The sequence below is a fragment of the Haliotis asinina genome, chromosome 11, assembly GCF_037392515.1.
Source record: "Haliotis asinina isolate JCU_RB_2024 chromosome 11, JCU_Hal_asi_v2, whole genome shotgun sequence".
Taxonomy (NCBI): Eukaryota; Metazoa; Mollusca; class Gastropoda; order Lepetellida; family Haliotidae; genus Haliotis; species Haliotis asinina.
Window position 1 is genome coordinate 33,114,998 of NC_090290.1, and position 13,463 is coordinate 33,128,460.

Sequence of the window (13,463 nt, forward strand, 5' to 3'; positions counted from 1 at the left end):
GGTAAATGATGTCTTACATCTTGAGCCATGAAATTAATATTTACCTTGACACCTGGAGAAGACCTGCTCCAAATGCTGGGATGTTGTGAAGGAGGTTGTTGGCAATCATCTCCTGTCTCCGCAGGTAGTCGAGGTATAACTTGTTGGCACGCCATCTGAAGTTTACAGAAAGCAGACAAAATAAAATAGTGTCCTTCTCTCTCCAAAAAAACCATGTCATTAGTTCTGATGTTAATTATATCCAAGGTGCTCACTACATCACTGAACATCTGTTTCATCACTGAGGTACACTTGAAATGTCCTGCTGTACACATAGTCCACTTTTCCTTCATTCTTCCATCACTATTCATGTTATACTTACTCTGTACAGGGAAAAGGAAGGTGTCTGCTTACCTAGCAAACATTTTCTTGATCAGATAGTTCTTGAAGAACGGTATCGATGACAGAGCCTTCCATAACACAGCCTCTCTCTGCCACTCCCCAAGGGTCAGGCTCTCATTGGGCTGGTTTTCATACACATGGAGAACACCAAAGGTGGAGAACACATAGTGTTCATTGTTGACCTGCAATCACAACACCACCTTGTTAACTTCCTAAACCATGCTTGCATTGGTAAGGTGATGGTGGGTGTACATCATGGTGCTGAGTGTGTTGGGACTAAACACAAAGAAGGATCTATTCTTATATCCTCATAAACTGGACAAAAATAGTTTGGGAAATATATAAATTTTGAAATTTTGAATGATGATGTATTTATTCGACACAGTGATAAAATATCAGTCATAAAAATACCAATATCCCAAACTTATTTTGTCCAGTATATAACATTATAAGTTCAGCAGCCTGGAGACATAAAAGCACAATGCCTTACCAAAGTGCTGCAAGCCTTAATGTTTCATTTATTCCACCCAAGAACCATTACACCCAAGAACATAGCTTATAATGAAGCAGATAATTTCAACATCTGTAATCAAATCTGGGACTTGAACCAAATATCTTAGGATTCTGTAATGCCTATGGGAGGCAACTCTGTAATTAGTTTCGTAGCAACAACCATTGTAAAACAAGATGAATAAAGTCTCTGGTTAAGGATTCAAAATTATTTAACATCGTAACACAGCTCGTAAGTCCAGGGAGTTTACCTTATTCTTCTGTACAGAGATAAGATCATAGGGTCTGTAGTGCCTATTAGGTGCCAGATTGAAGTGGATGGACTTGATTTTGCCAATATGATGACATCTGGCAAAATATTCCACTGCCTCTCGGCCATTCATAGTTGGGATATATTCTTCCTGGAAGGACAATGACCACATGCAGGACTAAAATGAAACCCGATCAAATACAACGATAATGTTATGGAATGTAGGTGATTGCATCAATGTGTAATTGCCTGTTACCCAACTTATCTCCTCCTAACTGACTGGAAACATTCAAGGACATACAACACAGTAGGAAATATAAAAGAGGCGAGGTTAGGTGAAATGGGGTTTAATGTCGTATTCAAGATTATTTCACTCACGTGACAACGTGCTTATGTGTGTTTTTATACTACTAGCTCACTGAGATACCATGCAGCAGTTAAGCATGAATACCTCACTCAAACACATTACACGAACTCAGTTCCAACAAGTCCTTGTATCCATTAATGCCGAGCACCAGGCAGGGACTAACAAGTGCCATATTTCAACATCTTTGGTATGACGTGGCAGGGGACACAACCAGGTAGATGCTCTTACCACTACACTACAGAGGTGGCCTGAATATAAAGTAAAGTAAAGTGACAGTATCTGGAACTGTTTTCAGAAAGGTGGCTTTCTTTCGATTGGCTTGCCGACTTGAATGAGGCTGTGGGACGTATGCAGTTGGCCAAGCGTGCACAGAGTAAGATCACTGACTTTGTTGTGAAAAGAACGTAATATGAATGAATGAATGCATGATTAACTGAGTTGGAATGTGTTGTACTGTATAGTATGTTTTATTGTTCTTTCAATGGATTTTCGTGAATAGCGAACTACAGACATAACAAACTAATTTCAGTGGTCCCTTGTAGTTCGTTATAAAAGTATTTTACTGTATGATTGCATGTTTTGTTTAGCCTGATCACAGATTCACAAGATACAAATGCGTGTGGCATCCAGGTCCATCTCATTGTAAGCATTGCGAGAATAACAACTTTGACATAAGCGGAGAAAAGACATTAACTCAGTCCTGCCATTGCATACTTTACAACTGTGATTTTATTCTTACCTGTATTGACTGTATAACATCTTTACGAGGTGTCTTTTTCTCACTATCCCGTGGAGAGGTCATGCTCTGGGACACTGACCTTGACCTTGAGGTACTCGGGGGTGATGGTGATTTGGGCTGGAATATTTGAGTGGGGGGGTTGACTTTGCTTGTCGTATAATGCTTCCCTCACAACTGAGCTGACATGTTTTTCACTTCAGATAAGATATAACTGCTAATTGACAAAAATTGCAAAATTATCATCTTTGTCAGAGGTTATTCTATCAATCTCAGACAGAAATTATTTATGCCACTAAGGCAGAAAGCATAAAGTTGATAATTTGATATTTAAACTTTTAAGATAAACATAGGATCACCAACAACATAAAAAAAATAGTATATTTACCATAACAGATGAAAAAAACATTCAAGTTTGTTGGCAAAGATATCAACAGCCTATTCTAAATTATTAACATTTGGCATCCACAGCATTGGGCAAAATATCTATAAACAAAAAACACAAATCTGATAATTTGCAAAAAATAACAAATAATTTTAACATGTACAATTGAATACACATCTGTACAATTCTTGTTAATATCATTATTTTACTAAATGAACTCTATGAGCACTACTGCGGTGGAGACAGTACCTGCTGTGGTATGTGTGTGCTGAGTGCAAGTGCTGTGGTTCCCAGACAGTGGCTCCAGATGGACTCGCCTGAATGTTGTAGCAGAAGGTGAAGCAGAGGAACACAACACAATAACTACAGGTAACTTAAATCCAAGGGGATAATATCAGCATGGTTGCTACGGACTTGTACCCTAGGTATGTTTCCATGTACAGAACTACACCCTTGTCAAAATCAAAATACAGAAACATACCATAGGATGATTTAATTCTTTACTTTGTCATTTTCTTAATAGGTACTGCCATACTGTTGTATTAGATGCATTGATTGTGTAATATAAGAAATGCCATACACAATAATGAATAGTTTATGGCGCACAATATCGTTCGCATTCAGAATGGGCACAACATACATTTTCCAGTTTGGATTGCAGAATATGGTCTTGCCCAGTGTCTAGTGTACTAGGTACATTTCTGCATTTTTACTTATTTAGGGTACATTTCTGTTTACAGAAACATCCCTGGGGGACATATCTGTAGTACCTCTGTACCGACAACCACCCCTTCGATGTAATTTAGTGCCAGTACTTGTCCACATTGAAACCTTGTTAATCTTCTGACCTGGAAAATTTCATAACTATTCTGTGTTTGGGCCTGTTTCACAAACCAATTTTAGTGCCATGACATTTGTAAACCTATGTTAAAGTATGGGAGCTATCAGTTACTGTAAGACAATTTTGTGAAACAGGGCCCTGTTGCTTAAGCTGTAGAGAGATCTTCCCATAGTTATACAACGAGAGTCAGGGTTTCTTATTTTAGCAGTCCAGATTAACAGGATTCCATTGTGTAGAACATTAAACATGATGAAACAAGGCAACTGTGGACAAATATAATAAACTAAGTCAAATCAATCTTGCATGAAATATTACAGTTCAGGTGTTCTGGAATCAGAGCATTTGCAACTTACATCGCACTGTATAGTGACTGAAAATATGTTTTAACCTGTGACATGACTAAATAACCAGTGACAGTGTTAATACTGAAATTAACACACAAAAAGAAACCAAACTCATGGATAATAACATGTAGAAACAAAGTTGCATGAAATGAGTGACATGCTGACAATGTGCTCAGCAATATTCCATGGACATCAGATATGGGTGATGCCAAAGATGAAGTATTGACATTTGTTGCTGTTGCACCAGGATCTTCAAATGACGACCATGTTCTATTATGTAATGTTGTAAATAATGACATATTCCATCATATAATATTTATTTCATTTTGATGAACAATACAGAGTTGTTCCCCTTGACTTACGTGCTGCCATCTCCAGGGCAACATCTCCCAGTGAGTGTCCAAGGTCTCCTATGGTCAGTTTCTGTGAGGGCAGCATCTCTTCCTCATTCTGAAGATAGTTCACATATAACATTTGATATAACACGGCATCTACATGGAATCTACATGCCACGTGTGTTATAACATTTGAACTACATGGAATCCAAATGCACATATAGAACATTATACTAGTGCATTTGGATGTTTTGTATACAAGAAGATGTCATGGCAGCAGAGAAGCTACAAGGTCAACACAAACACTAGTATGACATTCTGTACATTAATTATATACTCATGTAAACTTAGGACAGTAATACAGGGGTGCAATACCCATGAAGTGGTCCAATTCTGTATTGCACTCCAGGTTCCGTATTTAAACCCCTGCCAGTTCTACTTCCGCCAAAGCTCATTAAAACAGGCTAATGCAAGATAAGAGGATACATAATAAATGTAGAATGTCATACTGGGAATTTGGATGTTTTGTATTAAACGAGTAGATGTCATTGACACATGCAATTATACGGAATCCACATATATGTTACAAACCTGCAGCTTCACAGAATTAACAGGCCATCAACAAAGACTCCACATGCCATCCTATACCATATGTGTTATAACACTACAAACTACTCTGAAACCTCATGCTACCTGTGTTATGACACTGTAACTAAATTGAAACCTCACGCCACCTGTGTAATAACACTGCAACCACATTGAAACCTCATGCCGCATGTGTTAGAAAACTGCATCTACAATGAATCCACATGCCATGTGTGTTATAACACTGTATCTATGAAGTATCCTCATGTTACATGTATTATAATACTGCAACTACATGGAATCCACCTGCCACCTGCAGCACATGCCAGCTATATTACAGAGAATGATACAATACAAGCAGTATCAATGATGACAAACAACACTCAGCATTTCAGTTTCTTAAATAAATATGGGATGCGAAAGATAAGTTCTAGCCTTAATTTTCCCAAGTTTCATGTATTCACAAATCATGAAAACAAAACTTATTCACCACACAAAAAAAACAGCCTATACATCACTCACAAGTACACGTGCTGAGTATGGGTTGGTGCCGTCTGGCAGTCTCAGTTTGCCAACACTGCTCGATGACTTCCTGGGTGAGTGAGGGACAGACTTGACACCTGGACTACAGTACAGCTTCGCTGGAAAGGCCCCATGTCGCCGTAGGAGCTCAATTTCCTGTCACACAACAAATTTTAAAACCTAAATAGTATAGATATTTAAATACTTACCTTACCATAGGTCTTATGCATATGACCTCAAGCGTCAAGCAATTCGCCATTCTCTAGAATGGCATCCTCGTGCATCAACGAATGTACAGGAATGGAAGTGACATGATCTCCTCTCCCACGGAAGCACTGACTATCCAAACAAATAACTTTTACTAACTAAACAGGTCTGAACAGCCCAAAGAGGGGAGGAGCATCCAGCGTTGGAAGGGAGTTACCGCCCTATGGTAAGGTAAGTATTTAAATATCTAAAATATTTAGATTTAAATACACTTTTAACTTACCTTGCCATAGGTCTTATGCATATGGATTCGACAGTAGAACGGCGGTGTCAGTCTCCCGAGGACCGTCCCACTATCAACAAGACCAAACGCTAAGGGGAATCAGGGAAGACGAACTGAAACGGCAGTCACAGACAACACCTGGAGCAAGAGACAGATAGCAACCCATGGAAACCCAAAGGAAACAAGCACACCCAAGGCATTCTCTGGTATAGCGCAGAAAAATGATCAATAGTCGAGGCATAGACCTTTGTTAAAACCCAGGGTCCTGCTAAAGCTGCAGACGCCAAAACTGAAATAGGCTTCAGCATCTGTCTAAGTTCTATATCAATCACTAACATCTTCAAATCCTGGAGACAATAGGAAGATTGGGGAGAGCTTCAGGGATTCATCATGCGTCACCCCACTATCAGCAAAATCCAAGTTATGAATCTTATAGTCACCACTTGCATGATTTCGGAGCCACTTCGGTGAGGTGGCAACTCAGTTGAAGAAGACGGCGACAGGTAATCGGACAACCTGTCTGCAATCCAATCATGGACAGTGGAGGGAGGAAGGTAAGTACCCTCAGTACCTGTCTCATCTATCATCTCCTGGTTGTAAGCTGGAGAAAAATAGCGTTCCTCCAAATCATCCCATGATACAGTAGGGGCATTGTGCTGATGACTACAGACAGAAGGCATAGGACGCTGAAGAGCAGAGGTTCTATCAAAGACCTGTTCGGCATGGGCTCCTACATCAGCAATGAGACCTCGGTGAACAAGACCTCCTAGAGCGATGGGAGCACTCAGCCTCCAGGTGCTGGGCATGCTCAACTAACTGCCATTGTTAATACTCTTCACAAGAGACCATTGAGGAAGGTGCCATCCTAGGGATTCAGTAGTCAGCAAAGGCGTCAGCACAGGTATTGGCATCGGTGTTGGCGCTGGTTTATGCAATTCAATCGTGTCACAGGCGTTGGCACTGGAACCACAGTAGATGAGGCAGAAGTGGTTGCTGGTATCGACGTTGGGACAGCGCTATGTTCAGCAGTCATAAAGGAGCATCCAAAGAAGCTGTTGTACCTCCAGATGAGAAAGGGCATCAGGCTGGGATGACAAGTGCTGAAGTTCAGGGGTAAGCCTACATGGCACAGGAACAGAGCCTGGATTAGGCACCTAAACTGTCGAAGAGGAGGAATGGGTGTCCAGTGTCCATGGCAGAGAGGATAGTGAGCCTGAAGACAAAGTCGGAGAAGACATCTTACTCTTGTGCTGAGTAAGCTGTTTCCTCTTCGCAAAGAGAAATGCTTTGAGGTCGTGGACGGACAATGAAATACAGTGATGACACAGCTCAATAAGTGTACATGATACCATGGCACAGTCTGGACATCAGGGATGGGGGTCCTTCGCTGAAACCTGCCCTTAGCAGATACAACAGAATTGTTGTGTCATACACACAAAGCTGTAACACACAAAAAGGGTGAAACACCAAAAGAAAAAAAAAAATGAAACTCCCCTGTAAAAAAAATGGGCAGTTGGGACGGAAGAAAGTAAACCTCCAAAAAGGCTGCCTCCAATGTGCTAAGAGCGTGAAAAAGCAACACAAATTTGGATATAATGTGACACACTAGCAAGCAAGAACTTTATGATGAAAGACACAAATAAGACTACAAAACACCACAACAGGCAAGTGGAGGGACACTAACAACATAGAAAATACACACTACTACTGAACTGAGAGACACAAGGTAGCCAGGAAGGTGAAGTTTTAGTATTTTCTTTTTCACCCACACGCAAAATAGAAAAGTTTATAAAAAGCATATCTACCAGATACAAAAAACAACTTTAATTGTGATAAGGTATCAGAAAGTAGCAACTTAGAGAAGAAAAAAAATGTTTGACTTGCAAGATGCTTGAAGTAAAAGTGAATTGTCTAGATAGTCCGTCCTTGCACGGGAGAGGAGATCATGTCACTTCCGTTCCTGGACATTCATCAATACATGAGTTAGCCATTCTAGAGAATGGCAATATCAATGATTGTCTGATCTCTTTTAAGCAAAGCTTGAGGTAATATGGCCTTTGGTAAGGTAAGTTAAAATAGTGGTTAACAAAGCTGCAAAGTTTAATAATCTTTCTAACTCAAAGACTGAATTTGGTTCATTTGCATGATACAACCATTGATCCATAACAGGCATACATTACTTTACTATTCTGAACGTAGCACCTTCTGTTGTATTGTTGTTTCTCAAAATTATAGTTTTGATACAAGTGAATAATATTCCAACACAAACAGAAATGGTGACCTGAAGACAACACTTTGATGAAAATTCTACATCTGACACACTTTAAATGGGTCATGCAACATAGGACCTACCCGAAGGCTGACAGATTGTGCAATAGAGGACCTAGCTTAGAAACATTCTTTGATACATCATGCCATGCACAGCCTAAGTAAACATAGCCTCAGTACTTTTCGTTACACTCCACTACTGAGTCTAAGAAAACCTTATGGGAGGTTGTATCAGGCAACCTTTGAGACTGACCAATCAGAACACAGCCTATCAAATCACGAAAGTGGACATTCGCACATACCTTTTGAAATTTTTATCTCGAAAAGGTTCATACCGAACGATTCCGAATGCTGTTTAGCGTACGATCACTTTAGGGTGAGGAACATAGCGCACATTACAGCCATGACAACGGTGAGTAAACAGTCCCTGAAAATAGTGTTTTTGGCAATATTCAAGGATGTCATTTTGTGGAAATATTAGGTAATGGTAACCATGTCAACAGAAACCCCAAAGCGTATATACTGCTGATCAAATAACTGTGTTATATGCAGATTTGTGTTTGTGGAGAGATCTGTGTCAGTGACGTGATTATTTTGTAGGTCCCTCCAATCCCTAAGTAATAGCTGTTGTCTGACTGGTCAAATCTATTTAACCATCTCACTATTGACTGGATGGTCATAGGTCAAAAAAGGTTACATGACGCGACCTTCTACTAGGATTTGTTAGACCATTGTGCCATTTAAGACCTATTTTATTGGGGAGAGTCAGACTATGTAACACAAACCTACCTCGGGGAAGACCTTGGACAGAGCATCAACCAATTGCAGATCAAAGAATCTCTCCTTGTGGGACTCAACATGGCTGACGATACGCTCCAGGTAGTGGTGGAACTGTGAATACACAAATATTGTTTAAGACAAAACAAGTAGCATCATGAAAGTATAAAAGAAGCCTCGGAAGGGAGCTAGAAGAAGTATTTAAAATGGCTGACTGAAAACACTAATATTTTAGAAATGTTCTTGCACTTCTGAAGTGGTGAAGATGTTCCCCATTCAACAGTCAGTGACTGTTTAATTCTACGTGTGCAGCATAGTGACAGTAAACTTAGCAAGACCTCTGACTGCGCCTCCCAGTAGCGGAGATGTTCCCTGTATGGTGACAACAGTTCCAAGACCTCCTGCAGGAAGATCCAGGACATCCGACTGAAACAAACAAGGACATTAAACAGATGTCAAGCAGAAATACCTAGACATGCAACCAATATCGCAAATGTGCAAGCCCTGGCAAGGTTTGTCATGAATCCCTGATGTGTTACTGTACGATGAATACAAACCTTACAATCCAATAAATCATGCATAATGATTGAGATTTGAAACTATACATCACACAATATTAACTGAACTTAGTTACAATCATGAAATGCCTCATCAGAAAACAAAAAACTAATCTGACTCCATGATAGTACTGCAAGCGTAAATTAACCAGTGATGCAAATTAAACACAAATTGACTAACAAGCAAAGAAACCATAGCAGCTATAAATAATCTTACTATAACAGTCTATAGTAATTGTCTATAATGTATTGGCCTGGTTCTGACTTATTGTCTGTTGGTCCAGACATTATCTCTTGATGTAAAGAATATCACATTTTCATGCTATTGGATGACACATACATCGTAACTCACTAGACACATGAGTGTGTGTAAGTGAGTGTGTTTTGATTTACACAACCTTTAGTAATACTCCAGCCATATCACAGCGGGGAACACCAGCAAAAAGGGCTGCATGTATCATACATGGAGAATCGTACCCTGGAGTTGCAATGAGCAAATGTTTTAACCATTAGGCTACTACAACCCCCCACACACCTCAAGACATTTGATATATAATCTATAACAGCTTGACACCAATAACAACATTGACAGATATATCAAGCTAATACACCTGCCCTACTGGACACCTGGTGACTATGCCTGTACACCAGTAACTACTAGGCAGGGGTGGAAATAAACCATTGCCCAATGTCCAACTCCAATATTTTTTTTTGTTGGGAAACAAAATTTGTATCTCACACTGTACAGGTGTCCAGTTGACTTTCCAATGTTAATTATGTGGCGTATTTAAAAAATCAACATGAAAATCAGCCAGTGTAGTTGAAAAATGATCAGGGCAAGTGATAATACATGTGCAGTTGTACTGAAGTACACTAGCAATTTTAGATTTATTTCCACCCATGTTGGGACATTTATGCTACACTTGGGACTCCATTCCCGAAACAGCCTTCATTAAGGTTAATCTTAAGTCCCATTCTTTGACACTGCGCTATGTTGACCTTAGTGGCTTACGATCACCTTAGAGCTTTGTGAAAGGATGCAATAGTGTCCTATGTAAGAATGCTCTGAAATGCATGAACAGTCTGTCATCTTAGCTGTCTGACACTGTGTGATTAGACCAAGACCACTACAATTGTCATGCAGTACCAGGTGTCCTATGTCAGCATGCTCTTAAATACAGGGACAGTCGTCTGTGCTGTCCGACACTGCGTGAGCACATAGGACACTATCAAACTAAAGGGGTGCTCAACTGTCATGCAACACCTGGTGTTTGGTGTCAGAATGCTCTGAAATACAAGAACAATTGTATGTGCTATCCGACACTGTGTTTGCAATGACACCCACCTGTCCTGTTGGAGGGAGCATATGATGATTTGTATAAGTTCATGTTTTAAGCATGCAACATCCTCTTCACCAACTTCATTATCCTCCTCTTTACTGGCATCAATTCTGAAATGGTATGATAAGTCAGCATGGTAAAAGCAATTTACAGTATCATTTTATGCTTGACCATTCATGTGTAGCAATGGACCTTTACAAAGCTTCTACCCATGAAATGATCAAAAATGATATGATACAGTGACAAACAAATAGGAACTCCTTATGCACAAATAATTGTAAGAATTACAAAACTTCATATTTTATCTAACATACAAGATTGCAGTGGAGTTCAGTATGTTACCTTTTTCTGATATCAGCCGCCCATCCCTTTGCTCTTTCCCTGGGAGATGGCACTTGTCCTGGTTGTACATCCGACACAAGGCTGCTCCGACCCTTGTGCAGTACTGGCAACTTGGCGGTCGTGGAGGAGGATAGAGGATCGGCGCACGACTCTACTTTTGCCATTTTTATATGTACACTATTCACATGTACCTAATTTGCAAACATTGTTCCCATATTGCCTGTAAGGAAATAACATATGTCAATGTCAGGTACAAACTATGTACAAAATATACTTTAAATGGCATGAAACAATTAATCTAATAGTTTTTAAGCACAAAAGTTTGCATTCTTTAAAGAATAACAGGTCAGTATCACTTTAAACACTTGTTTGGAAAACATTATGCATTCTAAATATGTTTGAAATATTTCTAGAGTCATAAAAACGCTATAAATTACATTTCTTATTAAAGCTGTTCCTCCCACCACTGTTTCTTTCTTCTTTTTTGTTCAAATGTGTCAATTTCAAGTTAGACACTGTTTATTAAAGAAAAGAAATATATTAATCTGATTCCACCCCATGATACCCATTCATTATCCATCCAGTACCTGTAAGGAGTTTTATAACTTCCACCCTTGAATCCTACTTTTATATCTGATGCCATATGTGGGCTGTACAAGTGCTCTTGAGTGAGGGTGTGTGTGTGAGTGACACCTTTATGTCATGAAGCTCTATTTGATTCCTGAACCTATGAATTAAACTTATGAAACTAGAACCAGCATTTATTATTTTTCACTGTTGTCAATGAACATTGGAAATAATTTGTTGCAAATGTAATGCCAAAAGTTCAGCAATTCCAGTCAGGGACATAAGAAATTGCTTTACATGTCAGTGGAATACTCTGATATTAATAGAATTAGTCTCAGCTGTCTTAAATTTGACACTTGATGGATATCTGTGTTCTTTATGATTGAAAAAGTAACAGAATTTTAAAAGAATATGTCCAGGAATGAACAGCACCATTAAAACATGTACTATATCTGCCAAGTTAATTTGTTCAGAAAGTGTCACTATGCAAAACTCATTTTAATAACATGTCCTCAAATTATTGGACAACGTATGGTTATAATGCAAACTATTTCAATACATTAATGTATTTTATTTCAAATACAAGTCAAACATAAACAGAAGAGGACGAACCGTTGATTGAAATGTGTTTAACAAAGTATGGCTGTGGATTGGAAAAGAAAGTGTGTCACAGTTCATTGCGATATAAGTGTCAAGTATTAAGAGCAACAGATGCTCGTGCGCGAAAATTGATGCATTATCAACAGTGATCGAGCTATACAAAGATATGTCAACATGACATCAACTGATTCGTGAACATTACCAACTTTACACACATAAAAGTATGAAGTAAAAATAAAATTTGGCATTGCAACATTCACCTTTCCTTGAATTCGACAAAATTAAACTCCTGACGATCAGTATCCAAATATCGGTTGCCAAGTTGCCATCTTGGTCACCCCAAACACTGTAGTCACGCAGTAAATACTGTTGGTATTTCGTTTGGTTATATACATATATATTTCCAACAGTGTTGACTAACTTGACTTGTGATCAGTAAATTTTAGTTGTAATAAATATGTGACGTGTACTAATATTAATATTAGTTTAAATATTATATATTTATCCAAAGACATTCGAGATACAACTTTTGTGCAGATTAAAGCGCCATATTGGAACTTTGTTTTGACTTGACAATTTTCTCCTGGTAAACATTCCTGTATGATGATCATTCGTTTTCTAATTTTAATTTTGTAATTCGGGCGGAGAGACTTAAGAACACTTCAGATCAAACGTGACTTGAATATTTTAGTAGTCGGTTGACAAAGGTAAGTGTCTTACTTTTAGATGTTAGTTTTATGAGCTTGCGGTTTTCGAGCAGGTGTAACCCATTTTCGATCACCTTTTTCCATATCAGATTTTGGTCTTTTGTATTGGTGTATAGAGTGACTGAAATTGACTTATCTCACGGGTTTTCTATAGGCATATTTTACATCTCAGTTTGAAACAGAGAGTGATGGCATCATTTTGGGCAGCTTGATATGATTTTTTTCATGTTTATATCTCTTATCTATGAAAATTCTACACTCTGATACCTTTAAACGTTCCAGTTAACATGCTCTAAGCCATGAAAACTGCATCTAACAGTATGCCATAGTAATATCATATGTTTATTTGGTAAAAAGCAATGCTTCAAGACAATGAAATATGTTCATATCCTTGAAGCAATGCACTGGCATATTTCAAATCATTTTCAGAGGTTTACATATGTAACACTGATGATGATGTTTGAGAGAGTAATCTTGTTACTTTCTCAATCAAAAATAATTTTTCTCTTTGGCAGGTTTGGCACTTACATACAGTGTGATTTTTGTGTGTGGTGATACA

The 13,463-nt window shown here is 38.7% G+C and overlaps 2 protein-coding genes across 3 annotated transcripts in view; one reads left to right on the forward strand and one right to left on the reverse strand.

Moving 5' to 3' along the window:
* LOC137256597 (dynein heavy chain domain-containing protein 1-like) overlaps nucleotides 1-11,194 on the reverse strand; it is a 159,752-nt gene extending 148,558 nt beyond the window's left edge. The window contains exons 1-11 of the mRNA XM_067794472.1: nucleotides 11,031-11,194; nucleotides 10,694-10,798; nucleotides 9,130-9,217; nucleotides 8,804-8,905; nucleotides 5,257-5,412; nucleotides 4,177-4,264; nucleotides 2,879-2,946; nucleotides 2,248-2,364; nucleotides 1,143-1,292; nucleotides 394-563; nucleotides 45-155 (exon numbers count right to left, since the gene is read on the reverse strand). Coding sequence (XP_067650573.1) covers nucleotides 45-155; nucleotides 394-563; nucleotides 1,143-1,292; nucleotides 2,248-2,364; nucleotides 2,879-2,946; nucleotides 4,177-4,264; nucleotides 5,257-5,412; nucleotides 8,804-8,905; nucleotides 9,130-9,217; nucleotides 10,694-10,798; nucleotides 11,031-11,194 — 1,319 coding nt within the window. The remainder of the gene's footprint in view (nucleotides 1-44; nucleotides 156-393; nucleotides 564-1,142; nucleotides 1,293-2,247; nucleotides 2,365-2,878; nucleotides 2,947-4,176; nucleotides 4,265-5,256; nucleotides 5,413-8,803; nucleotides 8,906-9,129; nucleotides 9,218-10,693; nucleotides 10,799-11,030) is intronic.
* A 1,533-nt stretch (nucleotides 11,195-12,727) lies between these two features.
* LOC137255765 (coiled-coil domain-containing protein 34-like) overlaps nucleotides 12,728-13,463 on the forward strand; it is a 42,741-nt gene continuing 42,005 nt past the window's right edge. Inside the window, exon 1 of one of the 2 annotated variants that reach the window (XM_067793287.1) lies at nucleotides 12,728-12,783. The gene's annotated coding sequence lies outside the window, so the exon portion shown is untranslated. Of the gene's footprint in view, nucleotides 12,905-13,463 lie in introns of both variants that reach the window. The other variant, XM_067793286.1, reaches the window with a different exon arrangement.